This window comes from Simochromis diagramma, unplaced genomic scaffold (genome assembly GCF_900408965.1).
Source record: "Simochromis diagramma unplaced genomic scaffold, fSimDia1.1 OVJJ01000216.1, whole genome shotgun sequence".
In the NCBI taxonomy this organism is placed as follows: domain Eukaryota; kingdom Metazoa; phylum Chordata; class Actinopteri; order Cichliformes; family Cichlidae; genus Simochromis; species Simochromis diagramma.
Window position 1 is genome coordinate 8,451,090 of NW_024386883.1, and position 23,021 is coordinate 8,474,110.

The 23,021-nt window shown below is 40.0% G+C and overlaps 1 protein-coding gene across 3 annotated transcripts; it reads right to left on the reverse strand.

Annotated features, from left to right (window-relative positions):
- Positions 1-1,312: 1,312 nt before the first annotated feature.
- Positions 1,313-19,036, reverse strand: adad2 (adenosine deaminase domain containing 2). Of its 3 annotated transcripts, none has more exons than XM_040032136.1 (11): positions 18,906-19,036; positions 18,012-18,168; positions 17,164-17,308; positions 14,750-14,888; positions 12,858-12,986; positions 10,167-10,314; positions 9,750-9,920; positions 9,259-9,473; positions 8,389-8,623; positions 1,704-1,837; positions 1,313-1,585 (listed from the first exon to the last, which is right to left on the reverse strand). In XM_040032136.1, exons 2-11 carry the CDS (start codon positions 18,152-18,154, stop codon positions 1,482-1,484), a joined length of 1,563 nt encoding a protein of 520 aa, XP_039888070.1. In that variant the 5' UTR covers positions 18,155-18,168; positions 18,906-19,036; the 3' UTR covers positions 1,313-1,481. The 3 variants fall into 3 exon arrangements, with proteins under 3 accessions (XP_039888070.1, XP_039888068.1, XP_039888069.1); XM_040032134.1 differs by having other exon boundaries at positions 10,167-10,317; XM_040032135.1 differs by lacking the exon at positions 18,906-19,036 and adding an exon at positions 18,683-18,851 and having other exon boundaries at positions 10,167-10,317.
- Between the last annotated feature and the right edge of the window lie 3,985 nt (positions 19,037-23,021).

Consider the following 23,021-nt stretch of genomic DNA (forward strand, 5'->3'; position numbering starts at 1 on the left):
TGTCAGACCAAATTAAACTGCAAGCATCGCTGCAGCTTCATTAGATATTGTTTTTCATGCAATTCTATTGTTTTTGTTTTTGCTAAATATTGTAAAAGAGCCTGTAATTATGGAGACACGAGCAGTTGCATCAGTTCCAAGGAGGAGTTGGTTGCCAAGCAACTGGTGAGTGGAGCCATGGTGACAATGAACCGTGGTACCACACAGTTTGTGTAAGAAAAAAAAAGTATTAAATTTAAGATGACAGAAGTCTCACTGTGTTCATCTTTATCCTAATTTCTTTTGCCAGAAACTGTTCTCAAACCAAACAACTCCACAACCATCCCTCAATCAGCTCACAGACGGAAAGATCACCACACTTTATTTTTTCGTGGTTGCGAGTGCCATTTTGTTTGTGTAAATTCTGACACCTTTGTTCTGATCAACATATGATGTTTCTGAATAATTAGTCTAATTATGGACGTCTCTGCTGCTCATTTTAGAGAGCCCATGGAAACAAGTGTTTTTAAACTAGCGCAGTCTCTGTATGCTTTAATCATGCAGCTGCCATTCTTTGAGACGGGCTTGTAGCAATGTGGAGTCGCAACTTATCCATCTCCCAGCACGATGCGTGAGAGCTTACTAAGGATATTTTTGTTTTATATTGCCTGTCTCACCTTTGCATCTGCAAAAAAGCTGGTGACAGTTCTGTCACGCTTCACCTTTCACTTCCAGAATACAAGAGAGGTGTTGATTGAATTGACAGGTAAATTCTGAAGTTGTAGTTTTCGAGCTGTACAAGTTCCTGATTAATTAATACACGTGCAAAACAACACAACGTTGTGCAATAGAAAGCATACAGAGAACATGTGTTAATATCTAACATTTAAAACTAAAGAAAACATTTATTTTTCTCCATTTTACTTCATCTTAAGTTACTATTAAAAAAAAAGAGAACACATGGACCTCATTACAGACCTTATTTTGGTTCTTCAGGTGCTGATTTTACCCTCTGACTGGACTTAGTTTGGCTACAAATGCACAAAAAAATAAATGAAATAATTCACATTTAAAAAAGGTCAAATGTTGAAAATAGTGAATGGCAGTAATATTAAATAAAAAACGCACACAGTTACCTTTTCATAACAAGAGCTCCATAAAAGGAATTGTTAATTTTCAAGCTTCTGGCAATAATGTTGCTCAGTTCTACTTGACACGACAGAGAAAATGTTCCCCATTTTGTGCACTGTTAGCCTTTGAGCGATGTGTTTCCACCCACAACTCATTCAAACTGACTCCTTCAGTCTGGTGCACAACAGCAGGGCCTTGTTTATTTTTCTCAAACACCTACACAAACTGAAAACTCTAATGTCGTAGATAAAACAAAACTACAATTACTGTTGAAGGTAATTAGCAAAGTGCAGAGAAGAACAGCAAATCAAATCTCTCAAGGAACTTGGGTAAACATCGGCATGACAGGTTTCCAGCTGCGAGTTCAAGCGCTAAAGCAATCCACCAGCTTTTTGGAATTCCACAGTCCTGCGTGGTTTTCCAGGAACTGCTGTCTCACCAGCTCTTTGACCGTCTGGTAGACACTGGCTTCCACCTATAAAAGAATAAAACCATTTACATCATCAGACATCACATAAGTGAACTAAAAAGCCAACCTTCTATTACTCATCAAATGGAAAGCTTTGCACAGTTCACACTGAGGATTCACAAACCTTGACACTGTGGTACGTGGGAAGCTCCAGCAGATAGGTGTGCCCACCCAGCCTGTGCAACTTTGAGGAAATAACTGTAGAGGGCTCTCTTGCAAAGTCTGCTTGAGTAGCCAGGCACGCTCACAGAAGGAGAGCTGGAGAAACATTAAAATCCACCATTAACATTTTTCCCACACATTACTTAAATTTGCTTTATGGTGCATTTGTCCTCTTTAAGTTTTCATTATACAACAAAAGATATACTATTTTTAATGCAAGCAATTTTTAGGATACACTCCCCCCCCCACACACATTTCTTCTTAAAACTGCCGTTGAAGACTTTATTAGAAAAGAACAAAAAGACAGGAAGGTGAAGAGAAAAAGGGGAAATGATTGAAAAGGACCTGGGGCAGAAACGAATGCAGGCCACTATGGTAAGCTCTCCTCCTCTGGTACATGTAATGCACGCTCTACCAGGTGAGCTACAAATTATTTAAAGCTTTAAAAAACACTTTTCAGCTGTGGAGATTATGTGACCAGCAGCTAAGAAGGAAATGAAAATTGCCATTCCTCTTCCTGTTTTTGCTGCGCAATCAAACCTTCATTTTCCTGGAAATTATTTGCAGCCACTGGATATTAATGCTGATGGTGTCATTCTGCCACAATGCAATCAATAAAAAACATATTTTGCAGCACAAAAGTTGTCCTTTGTTAATTGAAATGCATTTTCCACCTGACAAGATTCAACTTTTCAATTCTGTATCATTTAATGTCCACATTCTTCCTTCGTTTGCAGTCCAACTTCATGTACAGGCACTGCTCATATTGACATGATACAACAATGTATCCAAAAGCTGTTACGGTTATCAGTTTGAATTGGGAGCCCGATTAAATACTCACACCTTCTTATTTAACCATATTAGACAATGTACAGTGATTGCAGCCAGTTAGCCAGCAGCAGTGAGGCATTTAGGGTATGATACCCTCCAAAAACCAAAAACTATAAATGAAAAACATGTCCTCTCATTGCAGCACTGCAGCACTGTTTTTGACCTTTATAGCAGATGCAATGCTACTCTGGTGGGGACACACTCTGCTTCAGAGCTTATTTGTGCTAAACATGTCTGGCGAGACAATTTTATCACACTGCCGAGGTAAAGTGTGGCTGTGGTCTGGCTGAGAGAAAGAGAGGAAGGGTTTCCTGCAGGCAGCACTTACCACTACCACTAACACATTTCTTAGGGGATACTCTGGAGTGAGACCCAGGGGAGGAACCCAGCAGCCTAAACAGACAAAATGTTGAGGAGGAATTGAGTGTGACTGCACTCACAGAAGCTGACATTAGCAGAGCCTGTTCAGGGAGACTCATTTTCAAATAATTTAAGGTCTCTTCCATCCTGACAAAGTCTATAACCCCTGATATTCTTCAAAACCTAGCTTTGTTTCTCTATTACTCAGAGACATTACATGTCCAGTGCATACTTAGAAGGGAAAGACTATTGAATCCTTCCAAGATAACTATTTCCTAAAAACCTCACCAAGTGCCTCGGTACTGAAAATCATAGTTAATAGAAAGTAAGACTTCTAAATCGCCAATTTAAAAAAAATGTCATGTGATTCAAGAAAACTTTCCTTTCACACTAATATTTGAAAGTTTTATGAGTAGGTGCTCTGAGCTCAGTTACAGGAGGGCCACAAGCCAGTGTACTCCAAGTGGCAGCCCCAAGCCCAGATAAATGGGAAGGGTTGAGCAATGTTCCCTCTAATTTTTCATGTGTGAGCGAACACACAAACTCCCTGAGCAGGTCCCTTGGACCACTGTGAGCAACAGCAGACGTGTGCACTGTCGTCACGCCAGCATCCAAGTTACATGGTTTATTAAAATAATCAAATTACAGCATTTACATTCATGTTAGACTACTTTTAATTAACTGCTTTAGCCCACTTACAATGAAAATTTAAAAAAAAAAAAAATGTTGTTCATGGCCTGTATAGTATGTTAACACTATTGGAAGTAAAAATAACTTTGACCCCAATTTTGAAAACAACTTTCTCTCTTTTTTAATATAAAGCTCTGACTTGTATGAGTCTGTGGTCTGGGAGAGAGCCCTGTAACTCTGTCTGCAAAATACAGTATATAATAACCAATATTGGGCAATTAATTATATAGTTACTTCTAGAGCAGGGCAATATGACCAAAAATATTTATCACGATATAGATTTGAAAATTTGCGATAACGATATAACTGACGATATAATTGACACTAGACAAAATACTTTACAATCTACAACTTTATTAGTTAAAAAGAAAAATCAATGTATTTTCACTTAAACAAGCAGCTGTTTTTTTTTTGTTTTTTTTTTTAATCTGCATTAAAGTTGTACAAAAACTTAACAGTGCGAATGTAAATTCCTTGCTGACAGTTTAACCAAAACGCATTTCCAGTGGAAATTGGCTGACATATCCTCAGCATAACCATGTATAATATCCACAAAACTTAAAAAGAGGTTATATACACACAATACGGTAATATTATGTTGAAGCACAGTATGTATCACTCCGCGAGACGTGATTATAAGGGGCACTGTCGATTTTCAGAAAAATCAAAGGATTGATTTTAAGTATGCCGTATTTTCCAAAAAACACTGTAATAACGACGGCCCGCTAGCAATGCTCTACCAAAAATGGTGCTTTGTTGTGTATCTGACGGACGAAAGCTAAACCAGTTCCACACCACTGAAGTTGCAGCATTTTTACAAACCAATTCTGGTTCATCTGTTTCATTCAATGATCCGCTTTCGCCCTTCTCATTCTCCGTCGCCTTTTTCGCCATGTGCGTATGAAAACAAAGGCACTGCGCATGCGCGTTTTACCCATATTCTATCACGATATTTCATTTTCTTGTCGTTGCCCAACATTATACCGGTATTACCGTGAACGATATGATATGGCCCAGCCCTAGTTACTTCTTCAAAAAAGTAACTGAATTATGCAAACAACAACGTTTTTGCAGCTGTTTACCTAAAAATGCAGCCAAGGCGTTTTTTAAAAATAAAAATTTCAAACTATTTACAGAACAATCAGCTGTTCTGCATCAAATTTGATGCCACACAAATTATTTGTGCCACTCCATAAAATAATTTCTGTCCACTATGAGATAAAGGAGAACAACAGCCTGATACCTGCAGGCCTGACAACAGGAGATGTATCACTCCTGTAACATTCAGTAGTCGCCTCATTGTTCTGACACACACAACAAAACTACACTACACACTAACTACACAAAATTTGCGCTAAACGTCGCAAATCTCTCACATCTCAAAACACTGCTGTCACTCCTAAAACTTACCCCTTCCTAAACAACTAAATGCCATGTTGCCATATCATTTTTTGATTGGTCGACATGGTACATTTTTCCACCAACAGGAAAAGGTGGGGTTTTTGGTTTTGCTCACAGGTGGAGAGCGCTTACAAGCGTTTTTCTTATAAAACGCCGTTTTTACCGTTTCTTCCCGCAGTAAATATAAACAACGATAGTATTCAGGAAGAAAACCAAACATTGCAGATATTTTTTATCATAACTCTGGTTTTACGTGGCCCATCAACACTATTAAAAAACTGATATAAAGTCCACAGTTTTTCCATCAATTGTTCCGTCTGTCCTGCTCACATCTCCGATGGTTGTACACGTTGTCATTAACGTGGCTTCTCTCCACATCAGCCACGCCGCTTTGCTAGCTAAAACACCGGTGTCGGCACATAAGGACGCTGTCATAGCCTGTCAACCACGTTGATTAGCTGCGTATATACGAATGTGAATCGCATTATTGGTTGGACTATGGGATAAGGTGGCATCGTTCTAATCCCATACGGGAGCAGCCAGTCACTTACTGACTAACACGGCAAAAAAGAATTGTTTAAGTTTTAATTTCAATTCAGGTTAGATTTTTTTTTCTGTGCGCAACGCAGATTTTCTGTGCACAGAGACCGTGCCAGCAGTGCGCAATTGCGCACGTGCACAGAGCATCCAGCGTAAAATCTTTGTCAACTCAAACATGCCGCTCATCAAGAGATTTCTGTAGTTGATTCGCCAGAGATGAGGTTGAAAACACTGTCTATGATACTGTTAGCCAAGGTGACCAAGGAAATTGTGCTAATGTTGACAGAAAACAAGAGAGAACCAAGGAAGATATATTGTGTGTGCAGGAGAACAGGTGGAAGAGAAGCAAGGCCAGATATTGTTCTACCGTGGTGTACAGTGCTTAACCAATTTATTAGACCACCACCCAGTATAAGGTTTACACCACACCTGCCCTAAACTAACAGTACTAGTAAAAATAAAAATGTTTCTGCAGTGTTTAATCCACAAGGATAAGCTCTTTAATCAAAATGATAAAACTTGTGCAAAAAATAGTATTATTGTTATCCATGAACTTTCAAATGTACTGTTTGATTAAAAAGGATTCATGTTTTCTTGTTTTTATGACAGGTGGTTGAGTAAATCTGTAAGCACTGAAGATGGAAAGAGAAGTGGAGTCTGAGTACTATTAAAAGAAAGCATGTGGAGAGTGTTGTGGAGGTGAAGAGTGTCAGACAGGATCAGACAGGAGTTTGAATCTGGAAATCAAAGCAGGCATGTTGATTATTAGGTGTGTCTGCAGCACAGGCTGGATGTCAGAGGAGAAAGGAATTCTGGAGTAATTTGGATGAAGTGGTAGAGAGAGGGTGATGATTGGAGCAGATTTGAATGGACATGAAGGAGAAGGGAACAGAGGTGTTGAGGTGGCGTTGGGTAGATATGATGTTAAGGAGAGAAATGCAGAAGGTCAGATGGTGGTGGGTTTTGTAAAAAGGATGAAAAGGGCTTCAAGAAAGGGAGGAATCTGGGGTAATGCATAAGACTGGATGAAGGTACACACAGGACTGAATCTTACACATGAGGTTCAATCTGAAGGAGACTGCAGGGAGTTGTCAGGGGAGAATGTAGCTAGGATAGAATGAAATGGAAGCCAGTAGGATGACTCTGGAAATCAAGAGGAAAAAGCAAATGCAGAGGTGAAAGTTAAAGGAGGAAGAATGTTAGTCAGAGTCCAGGGAAGAGTTGAGACAGGCTCTGGGTGATAGGGAAGAATTGCCAGATGACAAACGTACAGATGAAGTGGTGAAGGACACCTTCAAGGATTGAGATGGAAATGTACTAATGAATGAGGAGTGTTTAAAAGGTGGATGGAATACATTGAGGATGATGAATGAAGAAAATGAGAGAAAGGAGGGATAGACAGAGAGCTGTTGGAGCTAGATTAAGGATAGAGGTGAGCAGGAGTTATGGTTTCATACCAGTTTCTGATTTGCAAATGTTGATGAACACTTACAAGTATAGAGGAGGTCAGAAGGAGTTGCACAGTGTCTTTTTGGACCCAGAGAAAGGATGCCGTATCATATCATATCACAGGAACAGTGGGACTAGATGTGGAATTCGAGTGGGACAGAGAAGTACGTGAGAGTGGTCCAGGACATGTGAGGTGTGCAGTAGAAGTGGCAGGTGGGTTCAAAGTGGGTGTGGGATTACATCATCAGGAGTCTCTGTGGACTATGATGTTCATAGACAACATTGAGATCTCTAGTGAGAGTAGGGAGGGAGTAGAAGAGAGCCTGGAGAGGTGGAAGTATGCCCTGAAGAGAAAATGAATGAAAGCCACTAGAAGCAAGACAGAATACGCTTGTGAGTGAGCAGGAGACAGGAGAAGATGAGCTTAAATATCTGGGGTCAACCATCCAAAGCACTAGACTAAGAGCACAACAGAAGAGTGTGCAGGCAGGGTGAGAGTGTGGCGATGAGTGTAGGGGTGATTTGTGACTGAAGGATAGCAGAGTCAAAGAGAAAGTTTACAAGATGGTAATGAGAACTGAAAGGATGTATGGTTTGGAGACAGTGATGCTGAGAAAAAAAAAAAAAAAAAAAAAAAAAAACGGAGCAGAAAACCAAGGTGGAGGTGGCAAATTTGAAGATTTTAAGATTTTCCATTGTGAGTGACCAGAATGGAAATGATTAGAATTGAGTTCATCAGAGGGACAGCTCAGGTTGAGTGGTTTTGGAGACAAAGCTAGAGAGAGTTGGTGTGACAGAGGAGGATGTTGGGAATAGGATGAGATGGATGCATAAGATCTGCTGTGGCAAGCTCTAAGAGCAGCCCTCTGCATACCTCGTGTCCTGAATTCCTGCCTTTAAATTCTCTTCAGAAGTCTATTTTTCTTTGCTTTTTTTCCCCTTTCTAAATAGTTGACACTTAAAACCATGGTGTTTGCCTAAAAATAACAGTTCGAGCAAGAGGACAACAGCTGAAATAGGCAGCAACACTGCAGTGGGAAAAAAAAAAAAAAGGATCTTAAATCTATTTTTGGCTGTAATCTCTGCTCAAGGACAAAACAGCCTCCAGAGAAAGCCATGTCTGTGTCACACTAACTACTGGACATCAGCAGTTGTCGGCAGCAGCAAAGCCCAGTGATGGCAGGAGCCCCAGGCAACACAGAGGCCATGAAAGTAGACAACTCTGACAACAGCTCTACCATTTCTCTACAAATGACAGCACAAGGAAAATTTTCATACTCGTCCCAAATCTATGGTGTAGAAACACCACATTTTCTAAAAACTTCATCTAATTCATGACAAAAACTGATTTCTTGAAAAAGAAAAAAGGGTCTTACCCTTCCACAATCAAGCCCTTGCTGCTGTCCAAAACTTCAATATCCTGGTCCCCGAGGCACCAGTTGATGCTGAGGTTTTCATGATGCAGCGAGGGCACAACAGGCCCCACGTAGTCCCCGCAGACAAAGACGATGTCATGTTTCTTGTAGGACTGAGGCAGAAAGATCTGCCATCCATCACCCAGTCGCTTGCTGGTGAGATCAGACACTTCCTGGTTCCTGAGCTTCTGGCCTCCTAAGTAAGATTTTAGAAACACATTTGCAACAGAAAGAAATTAATTTATGCAAAATTTAGTTTGTTATGATGCCACATTTAGCCAATTACATCTGCAACGTTGAACTGGAATTAAAGCTTGTCAGTATTTCCAGTATTTTGAAATGCGTTGGCTCACTATCTTGCTGATACATGGATATGATGACTGATTCTGCTGTACATAGATACTGTGCAAAACTGTTGACCCACCCCTCATTTCTTTATATTTTGCTCATACAGAATAATGCTAATAAAGAATAAACTGAAGCAGACTTGCTTTACTTTTTTTGTAATGGTTTTAAGCAATAGTTCTCCAGACTTTCTGAAGGTCTTTCAAAGTTTTACTTTGGCCATTGGCTGCTTTTTCACTCATTTTTAGTTCAGCTCTTGTACCTGACCATTTTCAGCTCTTTGGAAACCAACCTTTAAAAATGGGAATAAATTATGTGTTCATAGTAGAAAAAACACCAATTTTCATGAAACTTGTGCATGAACAACGGAAGAAACCACTACATTCTAGTGCTGATCCAAATATTTGTAGAAAAACATCCAGGTATTCATGATGGGTCTAGCTGCACTTCCCTTCTAATAAAGAATAACTGCTTTAAGCGTCTTACCTAGCACCATGCTTGTGATGTAAAGCGGCTGAATAAAGTGGCTCAGTAATGCACCCTGAATCCCAGTAACATTCCAGCGACAAAGTTTGTCACTGCCAGACATGCAGCAGACTTTGGCGCCCCAGAGACTCGGGTCAAGGTAGGCCACAGGGACCAGTAGGCCTTTGAAATGATACTGGAGAACCATAGAGGTCCAGGTGTCGTTTGCAGAAACCCTAAAACAGGACATTATGTTACATTTTAGTTTACTAGAACTTAATCTTCATGAGTAATGGACAAAATTTAATGTCCATTATAAACAGAGTTCAAATTAACCCATAGAAAGGTTAATATTATTCTGTGTTTTACAACATGTACAAAATGTCACATTTCTTGGAAGATAAATCCACAGATTTGAATTGAGACCTTTTACAAGTACACAGGAAAATATGACTTAAAAACATGTATAAAGAAAGAATCAAAAGAATGGGATAATTAGCAGATTGCTGTACTTAAAGTAGAAGTTCATAGGAGCTCCTTCGGGACACTGATTGGTGTAGAGATGCAGGCTGATCTTGGGTTTGAGCTGAAGCTGGTGGCAGGCTGCACTACTCTCAAAAATACAGCTCTCCTTGGCCTTTGGATCAGCATCAAAGAACAGCAAAAGCTGTTTATACAGAAACCTGAACACAAGCCAGAAAAATAAATATTATTCCCACTTTAAGCTGCAGCAGCACTTTCAGTGAATCAGAAGCATTATAACTGGTAGAGAGCAAGTGAGATGTTGCAGCCTGCTTTTTACATCTTCATTCTGAATATTAAGAATAGACATTTGAAGTTCAGGTGTTCTAAATCAGAACCAGCACTTTAACACCTGCATTCTTGAGATTTGGATGAAGTATTTAGGAACTAATTTTAGAAGTTAGTACCTTAAAAGAGCCCGTCTGGCAATGATGATGGCATGGCTGTCATGAACCATCACCCCATTGTAGCAAAGCCATTCGCTACAACTTGAGCGGCCAGATCCCACTGCCACTACCTTGTATTGCTCACATGGACGACCTGCTGTATCCAGAACTTCTGTGGGGAAAAGATAGTTTTTCCTTCTCAAAGCTTCATTAGCGATAGCTTTAATTAACAATGACTGCGAGAGATGGAAGTAAAGATGACACAGAATGATGCTTATAAAATACTATTTAGTTATCTTATTCTGGGCCTTGAAGCAGCAAATCCACTGAAACAAGTAATTTTGGTTCCTCTTAAGAACTCAGTCACTAGGGAAGAATCTGTAATCCCCGATTTGTTGGCAAGTGGTTACCTGCTTTTACTTGTTGAAATTGTTCCTAAAACCAGAGCTGTGACTGAAAAGTTGTTAGCAGATTGCCACAGTTGCCCATAATTGTGTAAATGCTGTAAGGCATTCACACTATTGAGTTCCCGTTTCTCTTTATTCTTTTTTATTCCTCTAGTTTGAATGGAAAATGCCATCTTTTCTTCAAACACTTAACACCAACTACTAATGGTACAATAATGAGACGATCATAATAAACCAGATATGGAGAGCCTTTGCCTTTAAAGTGAAAACTGTTCTTTACCGCTGCAACTAGCACGATTCCAAAAGTTGCAGCTTTTACTTTGAAGATGAGCATTTTTCACACTTTCTTTACTGCTCTATGAGAAATTGGTAGGGTGTCCTCAACCGGTGTCCAAGTTTGTGTGACTGACTCTTAAAGGTACCTTTATGCTCTCCGTTCACCACCTGTTGAACGGCATGACGAAAGTCATATCACATCTGTTTGTGCTGATGTGCTGTTTTGATGTTGATTCAGTCAGTCAGATAATAACAGATTACATACAGAGAGATGGTGCAACAGTTTGGAAACATTTTAGAGACATAGGGGGTGTCCAAATTCATGGGCTGCATCCTCCTGAAGCCGCATTTGTAGGCCGATTACGCCACAGCGACACGCCGAAGGCTGTCCAAATTCGTAGACTCCTCCGAATGCAGCCGACAAATGTGTCCTCCTTTTCCCCGAATTTGAAGGTTGGGTCGGGTGTATCCTTCGTGGCCCACCATATCCCAGAAATCATAGCATGGCCCAGCCAATTCCAGTTTTCAACAATGGCTGCCGCTACTAAGTTTTAATATTAATCTTATTACTCTTTCTCGATCACAAAATAAACTTTTAACATATTTTCAGGTGAGAATGTAGCTGTGTAAACTTCAAATATCTGCTCGGTTTATCAAGATATCACATATTTGCAAAAGTGCTCCGACGTTTTCGGAGACGTCTGTTACCCACCAGATCAATAGCTAGCCGGGAGCTCGAGGGTCACTAGAGCCGCTGAGAACGGCACAACTGCCGGCACATCATTTTCAGATCACCGCGGTCTTTCGCTACTCAGGTTAAACGTGATATATGAGTCGCTTAGATAACCTAAAAATGTTATTGTTTGGCTTTTTTCAGTGTTTTATTTGTTCGTGAGTAAATCAGTTTGGCTGAGATTAAAGTTATTAGATTAAATTACATTTTATTAATCACCCGGGTGGGTTCCTCCTTGGTTTTCACAGAGCTGAATAAACGTCCAACAGAAAACTGATTAAACAGAAGTGTGAGATCGTCGAGAATTTACACCAGTGTCCTGTTATATTTTAGATAGCAAGGAGCAGCTGAGTTTATTAAACTCCACTGAGACAGCGAGACGCAAATCTGAAAGCTAAAACGACTGAAGGTTTGAATAGCACATGCGCGGAGATGCTGTGCGCTTGAACTGATGATACCAGGTTAAAAAAAAACAACAACAACAACAAATCCTGTCAGGAACTGAGCATTTAGAGCACCGTGAAGCCTGAACCTTTAGACTCATAGGGACTGCTTGTACTGCTGACCTCATTAATAGGAGATTACTTTACATCAGTCTAAATGGCAACTCTCAAACAACTAAGAGGCCTTCTGTGCAGGAATGCCGCACAGCTGTGTAGTCGTGCATTCGGTAGTCATATCGAATCAACTCTCAGCTTGTGCAATTTAGACACTGTGTCTTAAAAGGAGTTTCATCTCCTAAATGGTTTTTCTAAATTGACTCGCTCAGATTATAACTTCCGTTATTTTACTTCACATAGAAGTGCCAAAGAATTATGTTTTTATATACACATATCTTCTGCTTCCATGATTATTAAAACAAAGAGTCTGCATATATTGCTTTAATTCCACAATATTATCTTTTAATGAGTGACCCATCATATTTAATGGAAATTTCCAGTTGGCTCACATGTGATATCATACACACTTTATGATAATTGAGTGTGACCTTTTTTTCATGCTTGGAAATCTTCATGATGTGGACTGCTAATGTCTGGACATTTAACATACTACTGCAATAATGACCTGCCACTGGTACAGGCTCACTTTACGCATTTATAGACAGTTAAGAGTAAAACTAGTCTCCTTCTTTAGCACTGTTAAGATACAGATTTAAAAAAAAAAAAAAGGTTAAAAATAAACGGGATACATCTACTAAATATCCAGGAGCCACTTATAACCTACTATGAAAACAATAAAATCCTGCAGTGAAGTGCACAAATCTAATGGACAACTGCACATGTACAAGAAGCTTACCTCTTATCAAGACAAATGCTGCCATGTGGCTCTTGCAGTCATAGAAATCTGGACACATTTTCAGGAGGCTGTCAAACTTCTCACTGCTTATAGCTGCCATGTGATTCTTGTGCCATTCAGTGCGCCAAACTGGAAGAAAGATAAACAGCAGAATCCAGCTATATAATCAGGGACAGAGCGTATTTTGGACATCACTCATCTGAGTGTCCTTAAAACTGTGGAAGCAGAAGGACTTTGCCTTGAAAATGTTTATGATATTGCTACACATCATAAACATTGTCAGCTGACTGGCTGAATATATGTGAGAACTTTGCTTTTTTCCCCTCATGCTGGTAGTGACAAAGGAGTTTACCACATGTGCTAAAATGAAGAGAAATGTATTTAAACTAATCTATTGTACACTTCTGAAAGAAATGTGCAGCACTTCAGTCCAAAGATAAGCGTCTGATGAAGCAGTGGAGGTGAGGTATAAGCAAGCAGAACTTCTTACAAACAGAAAGAAAAATGCAGGCGTCACACTTGGCGCCATCTTAAAATATGTTCAAAAAGAAATAAAAAAAAAAAAATAAGTAGAGGGCATTTTGCATAGGTTTGAATATAGGAATGTCTTGTGAACAAGACCACTGGTTTGAAAACCACTGATTTGAAAACCCTGAAACAGAGCTTTCAATCTCAACAGGAAAAAAAGACCTTAAAAGGGTGAACGTGTGAAAAGATTTTCTTGAAGGAGGGAGGTTGATGACTGACTTGTGTGTGATCAGTAGTGATATTCGATGACTGTATGACCAGGACAGAGTGACTCAGGCACAGGCAACAATCATTTTTTTAAAGTTACAGTCAGTCTTTTTTGAGGTCATTTTAATAAAATAAGAATGTTACCTTCATAAACATACACCGATTAGAGTGTAGTTACGTCTGCAAACAAGTTGATGCATTGTCAAAGCCTTAGAATTAATCCATTAAAAATACACAAGAGCAGCGACCGGTTTGTGGAAGTTGCCATGTTAACATGCCATCTTAAATGCATGGACTTCGCCATTCCACCTAACTGCGTGTTGTGTTTTATACTAGAGACCAGTCACAATTGCAATTAATTTCTACACATTCAGACTCAAGACATGAAGGATCATTCCTATGCTTTTAATCATGTGACAAGGGTCCCCTTCACCAAAAAGCAAAAACACAAAGGAAAGAGACAATGTGACCAGTGTCTGAATAAAACTAACACATACAAGTGTGCATAAACATGCTTTTTATTCCCAAATCTGTCAGCAGATTAGACATGCAACCGTCCCATCTCTGGACAGCTGATAATGAGCCAGCTAACAGCTAACAACAACAGCTGGTTTTGAGTTAACATTATACCACCTAATGTACGGCAGTTTGATTACATTCTCGCATCATGTGAGCGTTGTTTCGCTTATTGTCAGAGTTCAACAATGTTAGATTCACTTCAAAGAAAGTTTACCTAATGCCAGCTAACAGGAGCATAAAGAGAAGTTCAGGATATCCTCAACAACTTGCTTTAGTATCACTGTCATCAGAAAGAAGTGAGCTTCACTTACTCATCATCTCGTATCAGACTCCTTTAGAAAGGTTTAACAACCTCCTGCACTAACCACAGCTGCCAGAGTTTTTTGTACTACAATGGCCAATATAACTAGGATTACGCATTTGAATTGGAAGCTGTAAGAAAAAAATAATTCATGACTATAATCTGATATCTACTGACATCTAATTGTGCCTTTAACACTGGAGGGAGCAGATTCGCAGCTGTGAGAACAAACTATCAAACAGGGTGTTTCTGTGTATACTAGCTGGTAGCAACTGCAGAAGTGCCACTGAAAATGTGAGCGCTTTCAAGTTTTACTTTTATTAAATTGCTACTGTACCTTCAGTCTTTGTGGTTGTATCAGGTTGGTTTATCTCCTTGACCTGCTCTGTTAGAAGATCTTCATCTGACAGTATGCTTTCAGGAGGTGACATGCCATGAAGGGAGAGCACAGCTGGTTCATCATCCGAGTCTTCAGCCTGAGAAAGACAAAACCCTTCTTTAACCTCCTAGGACCTGGCGTCCACATATGTGGACATCACATTTTGGGTTACGACGACATTATACTGCTACTGTTCTATCAAAATTTTAAACTAATATCCTCATTTGTGGCTCTTATTTTTCTTAAAAACAAAAATAAGGTACAAAAAACAAATAAATCTGGTAATTCTTTGTTTTTACATTCATCGGGCCCCAATGTGCCCAAACATCAAAGAGAAATTAAAAATGCCTGCTGTGGAAGAGTTCGGGTCTTAGGAGGGTAAAAAAAACCAAAAAAAACCCCAAAACAAACGGGACTCTGGTGTTCTTATCATTCTTGAGCCAACTGATCTTGAGCCGTTATCAAGGAAACACAAGGAAGGCAGTGTTATGTGTGAGATAAGCACTGAATGCACTTCTGCTGTTCACAGTTAAAGTGACAAGGTGGCTGCAGGTGGTTTAGAGCCCCTTCACTAAACTGGATAATGGTATGAACCACTGTTCTACTTGCCAGTCAAGCAATTTAATGTTAATTATCGCAGATATTGAGATTGCACTTTGATGTCAGATTTCCAAGTATGGTTTAATGCCACAATTAATTCACATATCTTAATTAATCTGTGAAGTACACCTTCTGAATAAGAGATGATAAGTAGATGTATAAGACCTTGTCAGCATCTCATCGTCTGAGATAAGATTTCTAATGAAAAAGTCTTAATAGCATAATACATTAAATGCAACGGCAGTGAACTTTCAGAAAACCTTGGTCTTATATACGCTGATCAGACATAACATTATGACCACTGACAGTTCAACTGAATAACACCAATCATCTCTCCATCATAGCACCTATTAGTGGGTGGGATACGTGAGCGAGCAAGTGAACATTTTGTCCTCAAAGTTGATGTGTTTGAAGCAGGAAAAACTGGCAAGCTTAAGGATTTGAGCGAGTGATGGCTTGACAACTAGGTCAGACAATCTCCAAAACTGCAGCTTTTCAGCAAGACAAGAGCTGCAGTTGGACAGTTTTAGTGGTGGGCAGGTGAGCTTCCAAACTGAACCACAGAGCAATGAAAGAAGGTGGCCTCGTCATATCAATCATGGCCGGCTGTGTGAGGCATTCTTACGTAGGGAACACCTGGCACCAGAACGTACTATACAGGAAGATGGCAAACCATCTTAGGCTACGTCCACACGTACACGGGTATTTTTGAAAACGCAGATTTTTCTATGCGTTTGCACCTTTCGTCCACACGTAAACGGCGTTCTCGGTAACTGAAAACGGAGATTTTTAAAAACTCCGGCCAGGGTGGATATTTTTGAAAACTCAGTTTTTGCATTTACGTGTGGACGAGAAAAACGGAGAAAACGCAGAAAATGCAGCGTCAAAGGTGTGCGCCTTTTTTGACGTCACACTGTGCGCCACGTTATTGTTTTGGTGAAATGAATTTCTACAATACTGTTACTATTAATTTTACTCTCTGCAGTGTTTAAATGCTTACATATACACACACACAGTTACTGTCCCTCCACACATACGACTCGTTTCTGCTTCTATGCCCCATCTTTGTTTACTTTTTCCCACCGAGGCTTCTAGACTTCTGATTGGCCAACATTTCTACACGGTTAGGAATATATTGCCACCTGTTGCTTTGGCATGTTCCTAGCAGCGTTTTCCTTCATTTCTGCGTTTACGTGTGGACGGGATTATTTTTTTAAAACGAAAACGGAAAATCTCCGTTTTCAAAAATACCCGTGTATGTGTGGACGTAGCCTTAGAGGCAGTGTAATGCTTTGGACAATGTTCTGTTGAAAAACCTTGTGTCCTGCCATCCATGTGGATGTTATTTTGACATATACCACCTCGCATTGTTGGCGACCATGTACGCCCTTTCATGGAAACAGTATTACCTGATGGCTGTGGCCTCCTTCAGCAGGATAATGTGCTACAAAGCAAAAAAAGGTTCAGAAAGGGTTTGCTGAGCACAACAACATATTTGAGGTGTTGGCTTGGCCTCCAAATTCCACAGATCTCAACCCAGTCAGGCATCTGTGAAATGTTGTGGACAAATAAGGCTCCACCGCACAACTTACAAAACTTGACTGATCTGCTTGCTAACATCTTGGTGCTAGATACCACAGCACACCTTCAGGGGTCTAGCAGAGTCCATGTATTAACAGGTCAGGCCTCTTTTGTCAGCAAAGGTGGGCCAACACTATATTAGGTAGGTGGTCAAGGTGTTACGCCTGATCTGTGTATACTCATATAGTTACCTCATTTTCCAACATTATGTCACCAGAATCATAATTATGGCTGAGTGTGGGGACGGAGCCCTTTTCGATTTGGGGTCTGTGGTCTCCTTCAGAAAGCAGAGCCTCTGGTGCTGTATCGTAGTCTCCAGCTGCATGTTCATTTGTCCTAGGAGGGCAACAAACACAGACCCACTAGGAAATGAACAGCTGATCCCTTATTCAGTCAGCACAAACAGCTAAAAATTAACAGTATTATCAGCTGCTTTTATTTTAAGATAATTCTCACCTACAATTTCCTCTTAAAAAAAAACTGCTAACAACCTGCTAAGACTGCACACAAAAAATAGAACTGCATAAGTAAATGAATGAGGCTGTAAAAGTTCAGAGCAGATTAAAATGAAGTACATGAGAAGTTTCACAAACACAAGAGCCACTGTCTTTCTCACTGTCTTGAAACAATGGGTGCACTCATTAGTAACAGAGTGTAATGTGCCCAATTTTGGACCGGACACTGGACTCATTAGCAAGCTGTTCACCTGCCTGCTGTGAAGCCTCAGTAAGACACAATAAAATCCAAATTGCTGTTGACAAAGAAACAGTTACATCCTGGTTTTATTGACCCACGCATCAAGAGTGCACTTCCCTGCAGTGAAACAGAAAATTAGTTACCTCTGTCCCAGCATGTGTGAGAGAAACGTGAAAGTGTATCTGTCGCGTTTAAAGGCAGGGTTTGTGTGCAAGGACATTTCAAGTCATCCTCTCCACCAATTATACGGAGGCGAGTAGGAACACATACAAAAGTTAAGTCCTTGTCCAAACAGGTGGACACAGCATGTGACAAGGTGGCGGTCATTTTTTTTTTCCATTACCTCAGCCCAGCAGCATCAGTGTAAATGTCTGCATCGTCTGTCTTGTGGACCTGAGGACAGTGAGGGCGTGGGCTCAGCTCACGGTCTGACCAGAAACTAGCAGCACCTCTTCTCGAATATTTAAATGTTCCTCGATTAGTCATGGTGTTCGAACAACCTGCAAATACATACATACATAAATACATACATAAATAAAACGGATTGGCGAACTGTCCGGGGTGTACCCGCCTCTCGCCCTATGGTGGCGTGAAGTTGCTACTGTTGCATTTATACATATTTAACAAAAGTAGGAATGAGTGTGTTCATCCGATTGTGCCTTGACAGCTTTTAATACTCATGAAATGACACTTACTCAGTTATTTTTGTTTAAATATATAATCCCAATAAAGCTACACTAACTACACGATTAACAGCAAACCAAAAGTAACAACCCCTAGCTTATTGACAGCTGATGATAAATTGTGATGTCTAGAGGCGATAACATTTCCCTTTTCCTTTAGCCCACAGCGCCAACACAAAATTTAAGTGTGCATTTTCTGCAGCTTTGCGGTTTAGCTGAGAGGCTAACTAGTTAGCTGCTATCAAAAGTAAACGACGAGTTAGCTAGTATAACCAAAAGTATCGACCGAGCTGAAATTAATTGACAGTAGGAAAAATATGAACAAGTTTACCCGTTTCAAACTAGAAAGAACGTCTAACTCTAAACTAGCCACCAATGCTTCGTTAGCTTCACTGATAAAGCTAACGTTAGCATCTTTCTGCTACCACACGTTAGAGCACCTCTACCAGTCCCGGCAGAAAACAATAAAACATGAAATTGTTTCACCGCGAGTTTGCCAGCGACTAAGTATTTAGTTAACACTTTAACTTCCAAATACACTGCTAAAAGCTTACCTTTACACTTAAGGCTTGTTCAGGCTTTAAAAGACTAGCTAGATCTGACGTGGGAAGCCTTTGCAACCCAGAGACGATAACAGGTGTGAAAACCTGCGCGCAAGTGATCGAAGCAGCTAGTTCAAGTCAACACCTGCCAATGCAATTAAAATTATATAAAATTATCAATAAATATAGCTATAATGAGAAACTTTCCAAAAGGTATGTGGACATGTTTCACTCATATGCTGCCTGACTCTTGTATAGACTGCAATTATATTCAGTTACAATTTGGAAATATTCACATCATCACTTCATGAATTGTTTTGAATAAGGTTTGGGGAAAGGACTCTTAACAGATCATTCCAGTGAAACCGCATCATCAGAGTGAGAATACAAGGTGTGACTTTCCCAAGATTTGGACTTGATGCCACTTTTCCACCTGCACGTGTAACTGGTACTTGCCAGTTCTGCCTTATAAGAACCAACCCCTGTTTTGACAACCCAGAGCTGACCCTAAGTCATTTAAAAAACATCCAAAGACCACAAGTACACAAAACAGAGAGGTGCCGACATACTGCTGAATATATGCTTCTTCTTCTTTTCTTTTCTTTTCTTTTTTTGCACACCCCCATGTTGATGCAAACATGTTAATGGTGTCAACTCAGCATGACAGACATGCATGAAACATAATCAGCTGTCAGGGCTATGACAGACCCTAAACTGCATAAGCAGAAGAAGATGGATTGACAGATGGATGGATGATCGGCTGTCAATCAGAGGGTGGGAATAAAATGATGTTTTGAGAGACACTGAATAAGGATGCATCTGAGGAGTGACCTCAAAATATACATATTAGGATTGACCACTCATGCCTCTTACACACATGTGTAAATATCCCAGATTCAGATCTCTACTTACACTGATATCCATGTGGATTTAATCAATTTCGGTGAAATTTCCATTGAATTCGGGAAATGAGAGGAAATGAAAGGGCGACTCTGCCAGGCTGGATCATTCATGTTTTATGTATTGACAGTAAATAAGCAAAACAGGTACAGCGATGGTTTGGTGATTTCTATGAATAAATAAATCTGTAGCACTGTTCACACACGTACATTGCACGCCCATTCATTGATAAGAGTGCACGCACACCACACACCGAACCTCCAATGATGAAATGAGCACGCCACAGTTAAAATTAGAACGTGTGATTTGCAGTGGAGTAATGTGCCCCCCCCCCCCCATCATTGTGAAACTGCAGACTGAACTCTATTTCCCTTCTTGTCACCTCAAGAGAAAGCCTTCGTATGTGTTCTGAGCCAAACAAGACTCTCCTATGAGGATGTGTGTGTGCATATGCCTCACTGTGCCTGTGTTTCACAGGAGACTGTGAAATGTTAAGTCACTCCCATCTCAAGAGAGCATGCTGAGGCACAATGGAAACTATCCCGGGTGTCATCTTCATTTTAAATACCACCTATTCCCTCCCTGACTCCCCGTCTTTGTCTCTTTCTATTCCCCTTACTCTCCCCTTCAATGTCTTTCTTACTCTCTTCTCCTTATTTTTTCACACCCACACATTCGCTCACAGGGCTGAGAGATTTCCCTGTTTATTTTTTTTTTAATTAAAATAAAGAGACGGAGGAAACCACAGAGCTTGATACAGTCATTTTTTTTCCTGCTTAGGGACACTGTTTCCCAAATACATTGTCACAGTTTTTGTGTTGGAATATAGACAAGCAAAACTGTGAAACACTGAGCCTGTTGCAATTTTCTAAACATATGTTATTATGTGCACGTGTTTGTGAAAGTGTGATTGTGTTGGCCCGCTTGCGTATGTGTGCCTATGTGTGTCAAAAAACAAATAAAAAAAAAACCCCTCTATGCACTGTTGATGAGCATTGTTGCTGATGCCCGACTGTCACAGATAACACTATAATGTATTAATTTATGATAATGCTCTCAATGCAAACCTGAATTTACACCAGCCGCTTTTTCTCTCATCATCTTTGGCTACTGCATATTATACTATACAGCAGTATGTGCTCTATGTGCAAATACAGTAGGATAAATATTTAGCTGCTATGTTCTTTTTATGAATGGTAGAAATACCTGGATTATTTCAGTTATGGGATTCAGTTACATTCTGTTTCTGCTCATCCTTAGACTTTTCAAGCCTGCTGGCACCATGGTTAGATTAGGCAGTGTCTTTCAGTCGGCTGTCTCACTTTTTGTGTAACATTTTGTCAGATTTTCACTTGACAGTTATCAAACATTAAAAAACATTGGCATGTCTACAGAAGACTTGGAAAAAACTAACAAACTGCAAAAATCCTTTAAGACAAATTCACTTTCTTGTACTGCAGGATGTCTTTCTCCAGGTTAAACTTTAAACATACAGTCTACATCCACTGTATTAGGTAGACTTGTAAATATCAAATCAGGCAATCACATGGAAGTGTCAACCTGCTAAAATCCAAAGTGTACATCAAAATGAGGAAGAAATGTGATTTAAGAGACTTTGCCCGAGGCATGGTTATTGGTATTTTTCAGTAATTGTTGCTACAGGATACACTGCCATGTCACAGAGCTCAAATCATCTCACACTGGTCTTGAATATGACAGTGGGTTCACTGTACTTAGCGGGCCCCCACAGTCACAGGATCTCAATTCATCAGAGGACCTTTGGGAAGTGGTGGGACAGGAGATTCACATCATGGATGTGCAGCTGACAAATCCGTGTGACGCTATCATGTCAAAATGGATTAAAACCTCTGAGGAATGTTTCCAGCACCATGTTGAATCTTTGCCATGAATAATTAACTGAGATCTGGAGGTAAAAAAAAAAAAAAAAAAAAGTCCAATCTACCATCCAAAAGGTGTACCTAATGAAGTGGCCACTTACTTGAAGTGCAGTATACGTACAATATGTGGTTATAGATAAGATATAGATTTGAGTAAAATATGACAGGACTGTTTTGTGATGAATGCAGACACATTGTGTCTCCTCAAATTCAGCTATTTGTTGAAAAATGTCACTTTGAGAGTCAAAGGACCCTGAAATTAAAGCCTTCCCGACTCCCCGCAGAATCACCGTCTATTAGATTTAGTTTTTTTTAAAGTGAAATGTTAAGATTCTCATTTATGATGAATTTTAGAATTGTTGCCCTTTTCTGTTCCTCCCAACCATAATGCCAAGGATTGTGTAAAAGACACCGTCCCTCATTTACCTAATTTACAGAATGGTACTGTGTGTGTTTCAAATCAACGGATGACCTTTGTGGTCTGTGACCGTTTCTCCACACATAATGTACTTGCACATACCGTGGCAACGGAAGAAACATACCAGCAGTAAGTGAGACAATTGCACTTTAGAAAACAGAAAAAAAACCTAACAAACTTTTAATAATTTACGACACAGACAACTACACAAGAAGGTCACGTAAAAGGTCATTAGTTCCACCTCTGGTTCCTCCAGGCTGCACGTTGAAATGTCCTTGAGTAAGAAAGTGATCCCAAAAAACTGCCTCTGATTTATGATGTCGTGTCTAATAAATCAAGCAGCGTATGAACGACTGTGTGTCTGTGTGTGTGTTTGGGCATATGTAGCTTACACAACACTGAAAGTGCATTTAAAATTAAAACTTACATTTAGTGCCTGGTGAAAGTTGGTTTTATAGCCTTCTTCCCCCTCCCCGCCCCCTACATTATTTCAGCTTGCTAACATTTCTACAGCATTTCTATAACTTTATTGCACATTCGTGCAGCATCATCGCCTCATTCACATTTAACTGGATGAAAGCTGCCTGTGAATCAAAAAAAAGGAAATTTGTAAAACTGATTTCCAACTGGGTCACCGTCTCCATGCACAACTGAACAGGGATAATTGGACATTCATCTTTTTCCCCCCCCATAAATGATTCTGACAGGCCTTTCCCCAGGCTCACCACTAGAGGGTAAAAGTCCTTTTCTTACCCACTCTCTCAGTTTATTTCTGATACTCACACATGACCTACAAATCAGCAGCATCAGTCAGAGGAGAGAGGGAACAGAGGGAGAAGGAAAGAGCGCTGGGGTTTGGGATCCAGCACAGCTTTCCCTAAATATTCTCAGCATACGATTATAATGATGCCC